The sequence below is a fragment of the Sabethes cyaneus genome, chromosome 1 (assembly GCF_943734655.1).
Source record: "Sabethes cyaneus chromosome 1, idSabCyanKW18_F2, whole genome shotgun sequence".
Classification (NCBI taxonomy): domain Eukaryota; kingdom Metazoa; phylum Arthropoda; class Insecta; order Diptera; family Culicidae; genus Sabethes; species Sabethes cyaneus.
The window spans coordinates 108,843,104-108,860,324 of NC_071353.1; the positions used below are offsets into that span (position 1 = coordinate 108,843,104).

Genomic DNA, 17,221 nt, shown 5'->3' on the forward strand with positions numbered 1-17,221 from the left:
GTAGGTAGGCGCATGTTGGCACCATGTGAATCCTATTCGGCACCGTGAAGGTGCTGTCTATGAAGATTTTCTCCCTGCATAAACAATACAAAAAAAATCATACCTCCTGCAGCGCTACGATGTCGAACTTGCGGTTCTTCACTTCTTTAGAAAGCACGTGGGTACTTCCGAGGAAATTTAGAGACCGACAGTTCCATGTTCCTAATTTCCAATCGTTAGTCCGTTTTCGTCGCCTGGGTCTTTGCCGATTGTTCCGATTAGAGTTATTATTATTACTTACGGAGTCCATTGCTTTAGTTTTTTAGTGGTTCAGGCTTGCAAAGCCCGCAACCAACCCCACAGTATCGCCGGAGGGCCAACGTAGCTCGAAGGAGCCCTCCTCCCCTGTCAGCATACGACCTTGGTTTCCACCGGGGTTGGTTACCCGATCTCCACCCGAGGTTGCTCGTATCCCGGCTGGTACCACGAGGAGGTTGGGGTAGGAGTTGCTAGGTAAGAGGCTGTCAACCACTGTGGGGTCTATTTTATGCCCAGTGCACAAGGCACTGATGGTACGCATTACCAAGCCATTTACCAGCCTGTAGCACGAATATGACCACTGCAAAAATGCGCCCAAAACCCTACGTTGTAAACAATATTCGGTACGGTACTGGCGTCAGTCTCAGTTGAATTTCGCGCGGATGAGTCGGCTTGACATAGCTCAAAAGTACGCACATTTGCTCGTAGTTGTGGTTGGAACATCGGACCGTAAATTGCGCAATTTGCGCCAGAAGTTGGAGCAAACTCAGTTCTTCTGGAAGAAAAAGCGCTGCCTGACGAAGGTAAAGTATGCGGAGTCGGAGCAGCGGTATCTTTCTCAGGAGTGGTGAAAGTTCTACCAGAAACACAACGCATCCCGCCAATGCTTTTTGCGGCGACCTATACAGGTGCAAGTAACGCTTTGGCCAACACTTGAATACCACCCAGTTAGGGAACTATGATGGCGGGAAATGCGAGCCCTCTCTTCATCGGCTTTAAAGCATCTGGTCAGTTTATTAAATGTATTTTTTATTTCAGAAACATTAAATATTTAGTAGTATAGTGTCGACTTGTGTTTGTTTGTAACTTTTTTTTTGGGAAATAGCGTATGTAGTCATACCAAAATCGTAACAAAAGTTTAGTTACTCTCCGACGTTTCGCTTTTATTTTTAAAGCTTTTTCAAGGAATCGTAACTAATCTGTCCGTTGTCTAAGAGTCACCTATAGACTACCTGTAGAACCAGGTGACTCTTAGATCGATAGTGCAGAAACAGAACAAAACTCAAAAATAATAGCGACGAAAGATACTAAAAATCCACAACAAATGACAAACTATAGGAACCTAAGACGGAAACATAAGACAGCAGCGACAATTTTAGACATTTTCAGACAAAATCTTTCAGACAACGGACAGACTAGTTACGATTCCTTGAAAAAGCTTTAAAAATAAAAGCGAGAGTAACTAAAAATTTGTTACGATTTTGGTTTGACTACATACGCCATTTCCCAAAAAAAAAGTTAAATATTTAGTTATTTAACAATATTGATAATACCTGGAAGTATTGCAGTGGTTCTATTTAGATCACAATACTTATTGTTGCAAGATCTTTGGTTGTTTCCCAGCAATTGCTGTGCATTAGGAATCAATAAATGAGTAACTCGAAGTTTCCGAATGTTACACTATTCATCTATGGTCAAATCAACGTTATGTTCCTTCCAGCAGTTTCGAGAACGAATACAATTTTTTTCTCGTTATTGAGAGTAATATAATCGCTCAAAAGTATAAATAATACAGTTTACACAATTAATAACTCGTCAAATCAGTCACATCAGGCGAATATTGGCTCAAATGAGGCTACTAACCCAATCCCAGCACTAACAAACTACTCAATTCTTCTGGATAAAACATTTTTATTTACTATACTTTGTTCAATTACATTTGTCACACGGAGTCAGCAGTCTGTGGACTTTCTTTTTTCTCACCTACTGATGCAAATATTGTTCAATATTTAGTTTGTAATTTGTAATGTACTCCAGGACCATTACGTTACTACGTTCTTATATTCTACATGGTATTGATTTAGGTCAAAATATTCGTAATACACCTAACAGTTTGAAACGGGCTGCAATTTTCAGGACGAAACATAATTCATAATCATCCAACTGTGTGGACTACCTATAATAACAATATAATTCGATCAGGAAAGGCCATTTCGTTAAAAGAAGATAACACCCAAACACGCATTTAATTCTTCGTGGAAAAAGCACACTCAGTATCTAAAATTCCAGTAATGAAAAAGATATGCCTGTTCGTTTCCTTCCAGTGCCGACCTTCCGAGTCGAGCTTCCACTAATTTGGAATCCCAAACCAAAGTTCATTCATTTCATATTCTACACTCTGTAGATTGGAAGCACCCAATTCTGCCTCTAGTCACTGTCGTAGTCATTTCCTTTGCCGCAGGAAGAGTTCAGCGGTCGCCGGCTTTCTTCGTCCGATCCGTACACCACCTCTTCGTCCGAATCGTTAATCATTGAAAACGCTGGGTTATCCTTTGTGATGGTTGCTTCTAGAATTATAACAACAATAGAAATAAGTATATGCTTTTTCGGCTATCTATTCCTCTAACTTACCATGCAAGGGTTTACCGTTCGGTGAGTACACGTACGCCATTGTGTACAGATAAAAATTCAGCAGTCCATAGAAGCCCATAAATTGGGCAGAGCTTTTGTACGTTGTGTTCAGCTGTGCGACAAAATTATCCTCCAGGATGCCGAAACCGAAACGACACATGGTAATGATCAAGGTAATCAGTAGCACAAACAGCATTAGCAGAGTCAGGAATTTTAGGCGCATGTCTGGAAAACAAGCAGATTCGTTTTTTGGTGGTGACCAGGGAAACGTCAAAACAAATTGGTGCTCATGCAACTTACCGAAATAAGGCATTGATCGAAGCTCGCTGTATGCCCGCAAAATCAACAACAGCAAATAGAGCAGGTACATGGCTCCGGAGATGTAGAAAAATGTCTTGAATCCCTGGAATGATGGTAGAAGGGTATGTGTGTAAATAATATTGTGATAAAGCAGAATGTTACGCCAATCGTTAAGATAAATATATGTTCACTTGAATTTAATTCCAAGCGTCTCTCGTACCAGACAGGGAAACGATGAGAATTGAAGCTTTATGTCTTACCCCACTTGGAGCTTCCTTAGAGGAGTGAGAGCTTCTTGTTCTTCAGATTTTTCAACAACCAGTTTCTTCAATTCTTTATTGTTCAGCTGTCGGATACTATCGTATACGGCTTGCACTGCTGATTTTATGGATCGCATCATTCTTTCCTGGGTATGAAATGGAGAGAGTGCCCTGGAAGGAGCGTCAAACATAGCTCTGGCTTTCTCAAGCTCCCACCTGGCGCCTCCACGCAGATCTAAGTCAAATGATGACGGTCGATGGCCTTACCCGGTAATGCTTCATGTACTTACTGAAGCAGCTAAGCTAGGAGGTGCGAACTAGAGCGCCTGTTCTCCAGGTGATGGGCAGCTCACACAGCGTCTGTCTCGTAACGGGCGGCTGAATATGAAATGCTGTATCCCGCAAGCTATACCTAAGATGGCAGACCCTTCAGCGGGATGTAGGTATCGCGACCCCGGAGAGGTAGTATACCGAAAACTCAATTACCACGAACAACGAACAAAGAAATTCAGGACGGAACAATCGGTATAGGACACGGCAAGGGACAAGGAAACGATTAAGGGATAACGATTGGAAACTTGGTACCTGGAATGTCCGGACTCTCCATGAACCGGCACGGGTTGGTTTGCTTGCTCGAGAGCTGCATCAACTCGGAGCGGAGATCGCTGCTGTTCAGGAAGTTCGGTGGCCAAATTCCGGAGAAAGGGAGTTCCGTGCAGTAGACCTTATTGCAGGCACTTCTTTCAAGTACCACATCTACTACAGTGGCGGTAAGAAAGCAGAACATGGAGTCGGTTTCGTAGTGTTGGGAAAACAAAAGCAACGAGTTATCCGGTGGAGGCCCGTAGATGACCGTATATGCGTGTTGAGGATTAAGGGCAAATTCTTCAACTATAGCCTAATCAACTTATACGCACCGTCAAATGATAAATCCGATGATGCTAAAGACGAGTTTAACGACAAGCTTGAGAGGACCTATGAAGAGTGCCCAAAACACGACGTGAAAATCATCATCGGAGATGCAAACGCGCAGATCGGGAGGGAGGAATTCTTCCGTCCAGTTATTGGAAGACATAGCCTGCATCTGTCCACCAATGATAACGGTCTGAGGCTCATAAATTTTGCCGCGGCCAGAGGGATGGCCATCTGTAGCACCTACTTTCCACGTTTGAATATTCGGAAACACACCTGGAGGCATCCAAATGGGGACTCTAACTCTCAGATCGATCATGTCTTGATTGACGGTCGACACTTTTCGGATGTTATCGATGTACGGTCTTTTCGTGGACCAAATATCGACTCTGACCACTATCTCGTAGTGAGTAAGATTCGCGCAAGGCTGTCGAACACGGCGAAAGCTCGCACTGAGAGGACGCTGCGTTTCAACATCCAGCGGTTAACGGCAGATGGCGTAGCAGTGGAGTACGCTAGGAAGCTTGACCAGCGAATCGCAGAACAGCAGGTAGAAGTAGAAGATATAAATGGGCTGTGGAGGAACATCCATGGTGCCATCCAAACAGCAGCGAGAGAGGTGGTAGGCACGACGCGTGGAAAACAGCGTAACAGCTGGTTTGATGCCGAATGCCAGAGAGTGACAGACGAAAAGAACCAGGCCAGGAGTCGCATGCTCACTGCGGCAACGCGTCAAAACAGAGAGAGATACAGAGAGACTAGAGCTGCGGAAAAAAGAATCCATCGTCTAGAGAAACGCGAGTACGAGAAGCACGTGCTCGCCGGCGCAGAGGAGCGATACGCCAGCAACGACACACGGAGTTTCTATAAAACGGTGAGATGCAGGAATTTTGCCATACCTGTGATGTGCAATGATAGTGCTGGCAACTTGCTTACCGACAAAACGGCGGTAACAGCCAGGTGGAAGGAGCACTTCCAGACACTATTGAATGGAGAGGTAAATGCGGAGATCAGCAGGGACAGGATAGAAATTGTGAGCGATGGTCAAGCTGTGGAGCCACCAACACAGGAGGAGGTTAAGAAGGCAATCAGTGAGCTGAAAAACGGTAACGCTGCTGGGAAGGACGGTATCCCGGCTGAACTTCTAAAAGCGGGGAGCGAGCGGCTGTACGAAGCAATCCACCGGATCATTGTCAGGATCTGGGAGGAAGAACAAATGCCGGAGGAGTGGTTGGATGGCCTCATTTGCCCAATTTTCAAAAAGGGACATCGAATGGAGTGTAAAAACTATCGAGGAATTACATTGCTCAATTCTGCCTACAAGGTGCTTTCCCGTATCCTGTTCTGCAGACTGAGACCGTTAGAGGAGTCCTTCGTCGGCGAGTACCAAGCTGGTTTTCGTGAGGGTCGCTCCACGACGGATCAGATGTTTACCCTGCGCCAGTTGCTAGACAAGTTCCGGGAGTACAACTTGCAGATACACCATCTGTTTGTGGACTTTAAAGCGGCGTACGATTCAGTCAAACGAAATTAGCTGTGGCAGATAATGCTAGAACATGGTTTTCCGACGAAACTAGTAACGCTGATTCGTGCGACGCTGGACGGATCCAAATCATGCGTTAGAATAGCGGGTGAGACCTCAGCTGCTTTCGTGACGTTGGATGGACTGAAGCAAGGGGATGCACTCTCTAGCCTGCTATTCAACATTGCCTTGGAAGGTGCATTACGAAGAGCAAACGTGGAATGGAATGGAACTATCATCACGAAATCTCACATGCTTCTTGGTTTTGCGGATGACGTCGATATCATCGGAATCAACCGTAGAGCAGTGGAAGAGGCCTTTAGGCCCTTTAAAAGGGAAGCTGCGAGATTGGGACTTACCATTAATACCGCCAAAACGAAGTACATGGTTGCTGGTAGGTGCCGAGGTGGAGTTAGATGGGGAACGATATGAAGTAGTGGAGGAATTTATATACCTTGGTACACTCGTGACATGTGACAACGATGTAAACCGCGAAGTGAAACGACGAGTTACAGCCGCGAATCGGGGTTACTACGGATTACGTAGCCAGTTGAAGTCCCGTAGTTTGCAAATTCGCACAAAACTGGCGCTCTACAGAACACTAATCCTCCCGGTGGCCCTTTATGGACACGAATCATGGACGCTAAAGGAAGCTGATCGGCGAGTACTTGGGGTTTTTGAGCGTAAAATTCTGCGATCTATACTTGGTGGCAAAATGGAAAATGGAGAGGGGCGCAGACGCATGAATCACGAGCTATACCAAGTATACAAATATGCTGATATAGTGAAGGTAGTGCAATGTGGCAGGCTGCGGTGGGCTGGACACGTGGCCAGAATGCCCGATGAAAGAGTAGCCAAAACTATTTTCAGCAGAGAACCAGGAAGAGGCCGTAGACTCCGAGGCAGACCCCGCACCCGGTGGGTGTGTGCTGTCGAAGACGATGCACGTTCAGCTGGTGTTCGTGGGGATTGGAGAACCGCAGCCCAGGACCGACGGTACTGGAGGACCATAATTCGTTCGGCGCAGGATCGGTAACGGACCGTTGCCACTAAAGTAAGTAAGTATCATTCTTTCCGTCACTAGTGTGGAGTGCTCCCGGTGGTGGAACATCTTCGTGGTACTCCATCATTATTTGTATATCCAGGTTAGCTGCTAAATGTGGTGAGCAACTGGACTGGCAACACGGCGCTGATCCACTTTTCTCCCAGTTCTCCAGCCGCAGTTATGCTGTCGCTGTGCTGTGACCAGGGCCCTACAACGTCATCTTCAATTGCATAGCGTCACTCATAAATGAAGCAGTAAAGCTTCGGTTTCTACAGAAGCAGCACCGCTTCAGTTTCAAACTAGCTTCAGTCAGCGTCAGCAAAACGGGTTTCACTTCACTTCGACGATCAGTTTCAAATTTTCATTAGTACTTTTCTATCAAATATTCAGAAGAAGACCAGCAACTATGAATGCAAATGAATTGAATGTGAGTAAAAATTCCTACTATGCAACGTATATTAATGTTAACCTTGTCAATGTCGAAAAATCGTGCCTGACTTTCTGCCGTCGTCAATTGAAACAGCCACCAACTTCAACTGAAGGTGGCTTGAAACGTTTAGTTCAATAAACGAAGCAAGTCACTTCATTAATGAAGTGAAGGTAAGAGAAAGTCAGTTGCATTTATTTGTTTCGACGATGCCGGGCCCTGGCTGTGACAAAGCAACGCATACGTCAGTCAATAGGACACACGTTCAGTTGTCGTCAGAGTGGAGTGTAGTAAAGCCAAAACGCTTAGATGTGTTTTTCCCACCTGCAACTAAATCGGGTCGCTGCCAATCGACAGTATCTGCAACCAGATATCAACTAACCAGATTCCTTCTGTTTCAATTTTGAAGTCTATTTTTTCCCTTGTTTTCTGCGATGCACCAGGGTTGTGCGCCAAAACGTAGGTAAAATTTACGCTGAAAGAGGGACAATCGCCATTTGAGGAAAACAAACGTTTTGAAAACATGTCGAATATGCGCGAATTCTGAGCATCCAGATTATAGAAAAGGAAACTGGTTCGACAGTTGTAACTAAAATGGTCTATTTAGAGTGCTGGAGAGAGAGATAAGTTGCTTATGAGCTATATTGCCAAAGTTGCTGAGCAAGAAACGAATTAAGTTTTTTTGCTTTTTTTTCAATTTGCCCGATCAACTTAACCGTCAATTGGGTATGACACTTGATCAGTTTTGAATGTGAACGCATTCATACCAACGGGGTTCAGATTAAAAACGTTCAGATCAAAGGCCGCCGGAAAGGACCGACTTTGGGTAGAACTCTACAAAAATGACCGAGGACCGCTAGCAACAGCACTCCACTGGATAATTTCAAGGATTTGGGAAGAGGGGATACTACCGGAGGAGTGGATGGAAGGTGTGGCTTGTCTCTTCAACAAAAAGGGCGATCGGTTAGAGTGCTGTTATTACTGCGGCATTTCACTGATCAACATCGCGTACAAAGTGCTCCCCATGTTGTTATGTCGTCTATTCCCAATAGCAAGATAATTCGAAGAGCTGTACAAGGCGGGTTTTATGGGGGCCCGTGCTACTACGGATCAAACTTTTACTCTCCGCAAATCCACAAGGACTCGAGAACACTCGAATCCTTTCGAATTGCGCAGAGGGTTGCGGCAAGGGAATGTACTGTCCTGTATGTTATTCAATATCGCTGTTGAAGGTGTGTTTGAAACGAGAGTAGCCAACTTCTAGCCTTCGCAGACAACATCCACATCATTACTAGAAACCTACACCATACAAGAAACGGAGGCGTTACAGGAGGATTGGGTTACAAATCAACGCGTCGAAAACCAAATATATGATAGGAAGAGGCTTCAGAGTAGAGATGGGCGAACGGCTCACGAGCCGTTCAAATGAACCGGTTCACAAAACAGAGCGTTCAAACGAACGGCTCTTGAAAAAGAACCACGGTTCCTCAAACGCACCCGAAGGCGACACGAAGTTTGGTTCGGGAATCGTAATTTTCCGAACTGTCAACCTGCCGAACAACGAACTGTGAGCCATGAGCCGCTCATTTGAATCGGTTCGCAGCAGCAAACGAACGGTTCGGAGCCGCTCACACAAAAGAGCCGTTTTGCCCACCTCTACTTCAGAGAAAGCAACGTTCGCCTCCCACGGACAGTGACTATTGACGATGAACTGGAAGTGGCTGAAGAGTTCATATATTTGGGTTCTCTGGTCACCGCCGATAATAAATCGAGTAAGGAGAGTCAACGACGCATTGAAGCTGGAAGTCGATCCTACTTTTCCCTTCACAAGACGCTTAGATCAAGTAGCATACGCCGCCACACGAAACTGACGATGTACAAAACGCTAATCAAACCGGTAGTCCTCGGACTTGAGACTCTGCTTACGAAAGTCATACGTGTACTTGTCATATTTGAACAAAAGCTGTTTCGGACTATTTTTAACAGGGGACTAACGGAAAGTGTAGAGTAGCGTAGGCATATGAACTATCCGACGTACGACGTAGCCGGCCACGTCACTAGGATACCGGACGACTATGTAGTGAAATCCGTTCTCTTCAAGAGTCCCACCGGCACCAGCAATAGACGGGCGACGAATAACCTAGGACCGAGTACAGTAGAGAGTTATTTTTGATATGGGAAGAAGAAAAAATCAGAGGGGTTGTGCACAAGACACGGCCGCACAGGTGACGTAGGACTACGTAAGTCTCTTTGTAGCGATAGCAGGATGTATCCATGTATGTAAAAATACGATTCTTCATGTATACAAGCTACATACGTAACGTTTATCAAAGTAGTAACATTGTATACATTCAATCTTCAACCGATTTTGGAGTTATATCCATGAATTGATTGAATCTATTTTATTAAAACGAAACGAAGTCACTCTATAAACCAAACAGTAAATAAATTTTTATGATCTGTTTCTACGTTGAATAATGCTTTTCCTCTGGTAACCGGTAGACGGTACGGGCGAGTTTTCAAAAAATTGAAAATTTTGCGCAACTTTTCTGTGGCTAACAAAAGAACACTGATAATAAAGCATTTACAACCAGCACACGGTTCGGAAGTTGCAGAAAATGTCGCCCATGACCAGAATATTTATTTCCGTCATTTGTTGGTCTTCCGCAATGGCGAAAAATTCAACTTTTCGCTCGTTGCCTGTGTTATTATGGTATTAACTGGGCAAGAAAATATAATAAACTCTTCAATCGATGTGTGGCCCTTAAAAGGACCGATTGTTTGATTATCATAACTCCAGCTTGCAATAAACTTACACTAACGCACTTAACGTAAATCTCTGTTCGGTAAATTGGAGTACCGATAACCGTAAACCAGGCACGGATTTGCAACGGACCAACCGGAAAGCCTCAGCAGCTATGCGATCAACGAAGCCGTTCGTGTATGTCACGATGAAATAGCACTCCAAGTGACCAGCTGTAAGTGACGTGATATGATTCTGGTCGTTTTGTTGTCGCGAGCAGCATATTTTCTGCCAATTCCAGAACTTCAGCAGCCAAATATTTCATCACGGCAGCGAAACGAGGGCTCCAGCTTCAACACACGCTCAGCATACTTTCCATTTCCTCAGCAGCCGATGAACACGACCGACCGGGAACTGCAAACGTGCACGAGTCGAGCGTGACTTTCGTTTGCCCTTGGTGCTTCTTCCTTTGTCGCGTCCAGACAATAAGATGTTGGCAGTAGCTCAGCTATCGTTTGAATAATGCTGTTCGCCGGTTTACCTCGTGTTATGTACCAGAGCAAGCGACAAGAATCGGTCCCGCTCATTTTTCATGGTCCTTCATTCCATCATGTACGTTAAATAAAATAGAGCATTTCAATTTCAGTCTGAACAGAAGCGCAAAGTTACCAGTGAGCCGTTCGCCTTTTGCTGCCAAAGAAAATTGCGTTACGTATTATTACTGTAGCATTGGTGATGGATAAATTTGTGTTGCTAAAGAAAACCGAGTGAAAAGCCCTAAGTTCCAAGTTTTATAGGTTTCATCAATTACCGGAAACCGTTCTTTGAAGAACGAACAAATTCTTATATGAAGATGCAAAAGATGTTATCAAAAGTATTTCATTTTATTAAACCCATGGTTTTATGAATTTTGACGCTTGACCGAATACATCTACTTGGAGCTGGTATATTTGTTGGCTGCTTTGGTACCTTCCCAGACGACCCACTTAACCAGCAGCAACAAGCGAACAGAAGCGCGAGAGGTTAAAATTATTTGATAAGAAGCGAACAATTAGAATCAGTCTAATTAAATAGAATTAAAATCAGTGAGCAACAATTCTTCAAATCTTCATGAACATTATGTTTCGTCCTTAAAAGAACATTTCGTCGACGTGATATGTTGGAAATTTAAGCCTTCTTTTCCGTCTTCTTGGGCAGCAACAAAACAGCTTGGATGTTCGGAAAGACACTTCTCTGAGCAGTGGTGACACCGGACAGCAATTTGTTCAACTCTGCATCGTTGTGGATGGCCAGCTGCAAGTGACGATAATTCTGATCGTTTCGTTGTCGCAAGCAGCATATTTCCTGCCAATTCAAGAACTTCAGCAGCCAGATATTCCATCACGGCAGCGAAACGAGTGCTCCAGCTCCAGCATGCTTTCCTTTCCTTAGCAGCCGATGAATACGACCGACCGGGAACTGCAGACGTGCACGACTGCGTCACCACTCGTATTGTCGTTGGTGGTACATTTCAATAAGGAATTTTCAAGCCAAATAGCAATCAACGAGAAAGGGTAGGATTCCATTTAATTCTCTTGTAACTTTGTTATAGTAGAATTAAATGGAACTTTCCATCAACTTTCTCGGTGATTCCTGAATTGTACCAAGAATCGTTCGAAAATAATTGGAAATTACTCCAACCAATCACAAAGCGACAATTTCTGGTACGACCGAGTTAGAGTTATTTTCAATTTTTCAATGACGCGCATTGAAAATCAATAGTTTTCTATATTTTCAATATTTTCCAAATCGATTTTCCGATCAATTGGTGTAAATATCTTGGAAATCGATTGAAAATTGACTGAATTATAAGCCGAAGCGTGAAAACGCGTTCCTACTTTGATGACGTCATTTTCAACAACCAATCACGAAGCGAGAATACTGGTAAAACATAAGTTCATTATATTCAATTTTTCAATAGTTCAACATCAAGAATCCATACTTTTCTTTATTTGGGTCAATTCTTAGAAGCTTTTCCGATCGATTGGTGTAAGAATATTGAAAATCGATCGGAAAACCGCTGAGCTATTAGCGCTCAAAACCTTTCATTTTTCCTGACGCTCGCATTTTTCGATTTTTTGGAATCTCCAACTCAAAACTTGCCGTAAGACGTAGTCCTACGTCAAAAATGAAGATCAACAACGTCTGCTTCCACGATTGCTATCCAACGTAGTCTCTGCAGGACTTGGAATGCCAGAGGCACTAGTCAGTGACAGCGGCACACAGTTCACCAGTGCAGAGTTTTGTCTCAAAAATGGTATTGACCATGTCACCACTGCTTCCTATCACGTCAGCACTTGAAGGCAAATCTCCGTCTGAAATCAAGTTCGGATGTTCAATTCGCATCTGCCTGGATTTGCTACGTTCACTCGCCATTCACACATCACCAGACAGTGAGAACCAACAAATTTTAAACGTTCTTTCAATAAGTCGGGGTCTTCAGATATTTTGCTCACTAAATATCTGAAACGCTTTACCGTCACGCTTCAGCTGTTTGGAAACTCTATATTATCACATTTCTAGAGCAAATCCGTTACAAACCTTTCACCAACCCGAATTGTTTGATCTGGAATCCTTCATTTGCACACTCACCCATATGTTAACTGGGTTCATGTGTAGCTTATTTACTTACGTGGCTTGCCGTCCTAAGACAAAGCCTGTTGAACAAAGTTTCTCCATGTAACTCGACACCGAGTACTCTCCGCCAGATCTTGATCCACCTGGTCTAACCATCTTGCTCGGTGCGCTCCTGGTCGTCTTGTTCCTACCGGATTTGAGGCGAACACCATCTTTGCAGGGTAATTGTCCGGCATTCTTGCAACATGCCCTGCCCATCGTATCCGTCCAGCTTTAACCACCTTCTGGATACTGGATTCACCATAGAGCTGTGCGAGTTCATGGTTCATCGTCCGCCTCTATACTCCGTTCTCCTGTACGCCGCCGAAGATCGTTCTTAGCACTCGTCGTTCGAAAACTCCGAGCAGATCCTCCTCGAGCATTGTCCATGTTTCATGCCCGTAGAGAAGCGTCTTGTACAGGGTGCACTTTGTATGGGGACTTAGTCTCCTCGACCGCAATTGCTTGTGGAGCCCATAGTAAGCACGACTTCCGCTGATAATACACCTCCGAATCTCACGGCTGGTATCATTGTCCGCCGTTACCAGTGCCCCAAGGTAGACAAATTCATCGACTACCTCAAACCCATCGCCGTCGATCAATATACTACTGCCCAAGCGGTGTCGTTCGGCCTCGGTTCCGCTGGCCAGCATGTACTTTGTTTTAGACGTATTTACCTTTAACCCAATCTTTTCTGCTTCGCGCTTTAGTCTGGTGTACTGTTCAACCACCGCCACAGATGTTCTGCCGATAATATCCATGTCATCGGCAAAGCAAACGAATTGACTAGATTTGTTGAATATCGCGCCCCTCGGTTCATAACACCTTGTAGCGCTATTTTGAACAGCAGGCATGAAAGACCATCACCTTGACGAAGCCCTCTGTGTGATTCGAATGAACTTGACAATCCACCCGAAATACGAACACAGCACTGTGCACCATCCATCGTAGATTTAATCAGTTTGATGAGCTTCCTGGGGAAGCTGTTCTCGTCCATAGCTCCATAGCGTCCATTTCCATAGCTCTTTCCGGTCGATGGTAGCATAAGCGGCTTTGAAGTCAACGAATAAATGATGCGTGGGAACTCTGTACTCACGACCCTTTTGGAGGATTTGTCTCAGTGTAAATATTTGATCCGTTGTAGACCGACCTTCGACGAAGCCGGCTTGATAAGTTTCCACAAATCTATTCGCAATTGGTGATAGACGGCGGAAAATGATTTGGGACAGCACTTTATAGGCGGCATTGAGAACGGTGATCGCTCGATAGTTCTCACAGTCCAACTTGTCGACCTTTTTATAGATCGGGCAGATAACCCCATCTTTCCACTCCTCCGGTAGCTCCGGTAGCCCAAATTCTAATAATTAGTCGGTGCAGACAAACGGCCAGCTTTTCTGGTCCCATTTTAATAAGCTCCGCTCCGATGCCATCTTTTCCAGCTGACTTGTTGTTCTTTAGCAGCATGATGGCCTCCTTAACTTCACCTATCGTTGGGGCTGGCACCTCTTCCCCGTTTGTTGCACCGTCGAAATCGCTTTCCCCGCCGCCATGGTTCTCCGCCTGGGTGCCATTCAGGTGTTCGTCGAAGTGCTGCTTCCACCTGTGTGTAGCTGCTTCCTTCATGTGTAGCACGTCTGTCATTACCAGCGAAACTACACCACCCTGCCCGGTTTCTCATAACTATTGCCCGTTTCTTTGGTAACAAAATGCGCTGCTCACTTTTTTGATAGCTTGAAATCGTCGCAGAAAGAATTTGCTTGGCTGTATGTAAGTGATAAGTACATATTATGCTTGTCTAGCACGTAAGCTATTGATTTACTTGACAAAATAAACGATATTTGCCCCCGCGACGATTCTGGCGACGGTTTCGCCCGCGACCGTTATAATTCATCGCGTTTGAAAGGGTGGGAAATTGATAATACTGATTAACATATAAATCTACACCTAATAAAAAGGACTCGCCATAATGAAGAAGTATCTACTTACACTATAGTTTCCGGTATCCACGAAGTGGCTGTAGGTAGGATCTTTCATCTCGTTGCACTTCTCCCAGGTGGCCAGCACGATGGCGCACAACCACAGCGGCATGAGGACGATCAGCTTCGGCACGTAGAAGGTTAGCAATTTCCGCTCGTTCTGCCGAAGTCCATGATAGATGCACAGCCAGAACAGAAGCAGCCCGCAGAGGAAAGTCGCCTGCAGGATGGCGTCGATCATACCCGGAAGCCAGCTGTTTACCAGGAAAATTAACGGAAAGATGGGATCTGTCGAATAGTAAGAATCTTGTCAAAATCTGTTTGAAAACTCCGAACTTCGAGCTTACTGTCGTAGAGCAGCAACAATGGTAACAGAATCGACATCCACCGCTGCTCGATCGACCAATCGTAGATGGGATATTTGCGCAAAGTATGTGCGAACCAGCAGGTCACAATAAATGTAAACAATAGAAATATAAACCGGAACCAAATCTCAATCTGAGTGAAAGCCGGATTATACGTCTTGAAGTAGAACTGCACACTATTGATGTTGTATCGGTGATGGAAGCTCTCCAACCCATAGAACCGAACGGTTATTATGTAGTGTGCATAGTCCAAAAATCCTAGATGCAGCACTATGAACTCCTCGCAGGCATTCCGCGAACAGCTGAGATGCCGCGTACGGTTCTTCCCGTGCTCCGCTCGTAGAATAGTCGTCGGTTTGTGTTCCATGGTGAGACCATCGATGGCGACACTAACGTGAAAGCTTTTATCGAAAATTTCATCGTCGTTATTGTCCGTCTCGATGCTTGCAATCAACCACAGCTGCTGCGAATACGTCGTCATCAGGGGAGTTCGCATCACAAACGGGCCATTAGCTAGATAATCCGCCCCACCTCCCCCCGAACCGGTTGTATTTGGCATCAGCGAGCTTCCTGTGACCATGGTAGTTACTGTTATCGGTGGACCTGCTAATCCGATGAAAACAGCCAACCCGAAGCAAGCAAGTAACGCCAGAAATACAACCACGAATTCACGCTTGTTCATCGAATATAGTCGCATATGGACGGATCGTTCACAGCGGTCGTGATAGTAGGCCGGTGCAATATATTTGTTAAACTCACTGAACAAATCACTGAACTGCGAGAGCGTATTTTTTACCCTCAGGAATATTCCACCGGGAGTTACGTACGAATAGCCTAGCCCGGAAGTGTCCTGAGGCGGTTTGGTGGCCATTGCGGCCGTGTGGATTTTGAACACTTTTTGGAAAGTGAATCAATTTGTTATTTCTTCAAGAGAAGACTTTTTCGTGTGGAGGCCATTTTTTTACGCACATGTTAAAATAGTGAATGTTTTTCTCTAACGATTATCGAACTAAACAGATTTAGTTTACTTCCAAAATGATGACGAAACAGATTGAAAATCATTTAACTTATGCAGCAAAGAACGAAATATGTCCACTGTTATCACTTGTATATGAATAATTTTAGCCACACAGGAAAGTACACCCCGTCGTAATTCAATACTTCATCCCTTGTCAAAACAAACTTTTCCAGTCGGAAAAATCTCGCTCTGCTTGGCTGTAGGTATTGCAATGTACTCAATATGAAGAAAGGAGATTGGTGACTAACGCGCAAGCCCGCACGTGCCATTCAGTTTTCCTGGTGATAGGAACGACTGTCACATGGCCACCGCACGGGTGGTCTAACGCTGGCAGGCGTTACGTAGAAAGTGAAGTTCGAAATGTGTTTGTTTTAAATGTTTCAAATAATGTTTGCCGATTACTGTTCATATTTATTAAAAGTTGTATTTTTAAAGCTCTAAACATAAATGTTTCAGCAAATATTCAAAGTGTTTTGACCAGGTATGCAGGCCTAGATAAGGACGATACAAATGTTTTCGGAATCCTATGTCTTTTAACTTCAGTTTGTAGTATTAAATAACTCCTTGCTAGGGTAACTTGGGGCAAAATGCGCACCCTTTCGTTTCTCCGCTGTAAAATGGTAAATAAATAATGAGGCTGTTAAATTTTGTCTAAAAAATAATACTTTAGTGTTGAACATTAAATATCATACGCTTGATAGAAAAATTTCAGTAAATAAATAGTTATTCTGACAGCTTTAATTTCTATAACATTTTACCAGAACATGAGACATTTAAATAAATAAAAAATACTTATTTATAAATCTCAGACATTTCACAATTCAACAACATGTACTTTTCGAATTGATTTGTTGCAAAATATTGTTGCAAAATATCACACAATCTTCATAAGTGCTTCATACTCAATCAAATTCGATTTACCGAAATATATATTATTCTATAAGGTACACCGGGGCAAGTGGGACCTAAAAAATGCATAGTTTGGATTTATTTCACTGTGTTTTCTATACCTATGATTATTTCAAAATTCTTTCAGCACAGAAACTCTTCAGTGGTATCACTTCGCAGGATTAATTACGAAAAAGGCCTATCAAATTACATGAAATGAAGCTGGAGGAGAATTTTCAAAATTATTTATTGTTCTACAGTCTTCGGCACAAGGCAGTACAGACTAATTGTATTGACTAATTATGACGATAGGTCCCACTTGCCCCATTTACCGGGGTAAGTGGGACCTATATACAAATTTGATTAAAAAGCATAAAATCATAGTAAATTGTGTAAGTTAATATACAGAAATGTAAAAGCATTGCAAGAAGCATCAAAAACAATATTTGTGCGAAGGGTTC

General features: G+C 43.9%; 1 protein-coding gene across 1 annotated transcript; it reads right to left on the bottom strand.

Annotated features, from left to right (window-relative positions):
* Window positions 1-2,341: 2,341 nt before the first annotated feature.
* LOC128732520 (transmembrane protein 181) lies at window positions 2,342-15,725 on the bottom strand. Its single transcript, XM_053825785.1, has 5 exons — window positions 14,837-15,725; window positions 14,500-14,777; window positions 2,950-3,052; window positions 2,650-2,874; window positions 2,342-2,585 (listed from the first exon to the last, which is right to left on the bottom strand). Exons 1-5 carry the CDS (start codon window positions 15,723-15,725, stop codon window positions 2,446-2,448), a joined length of 1,635 nt encoding a protein of 544 aa, XP_053681760.1. The 3' UTR covers window positions 2,342-2,445.
* Window positions 15,726-17,221: the final 1,496 nt, after the last annotated feature.

Bases quoted from the DNA above. Each gene is read 5' to 3' on its own strand.
- LOC128732520 (XM_053825785.1), bottom strand. From the start codon at position 15,725: ATGGCCACCAAACCGCCTCAGGACACTTCCGGGCTAGGCTATTCGTAC. The intron at 2,875-2,949 runs GTAAGTTGCATG...CTTGTTTTCCAG, and splicing joins TCGATCAATGCCTTATTTCG to ACATGCGCCTAAAATTCCTG. The intron at 2,586-2,649 runs GTAAGTTAGAGG...TTATAATTCTAG, and splicing joins GAACGGTAAACCCTTGCATG to AAGCAACCATCACAAAGGAT.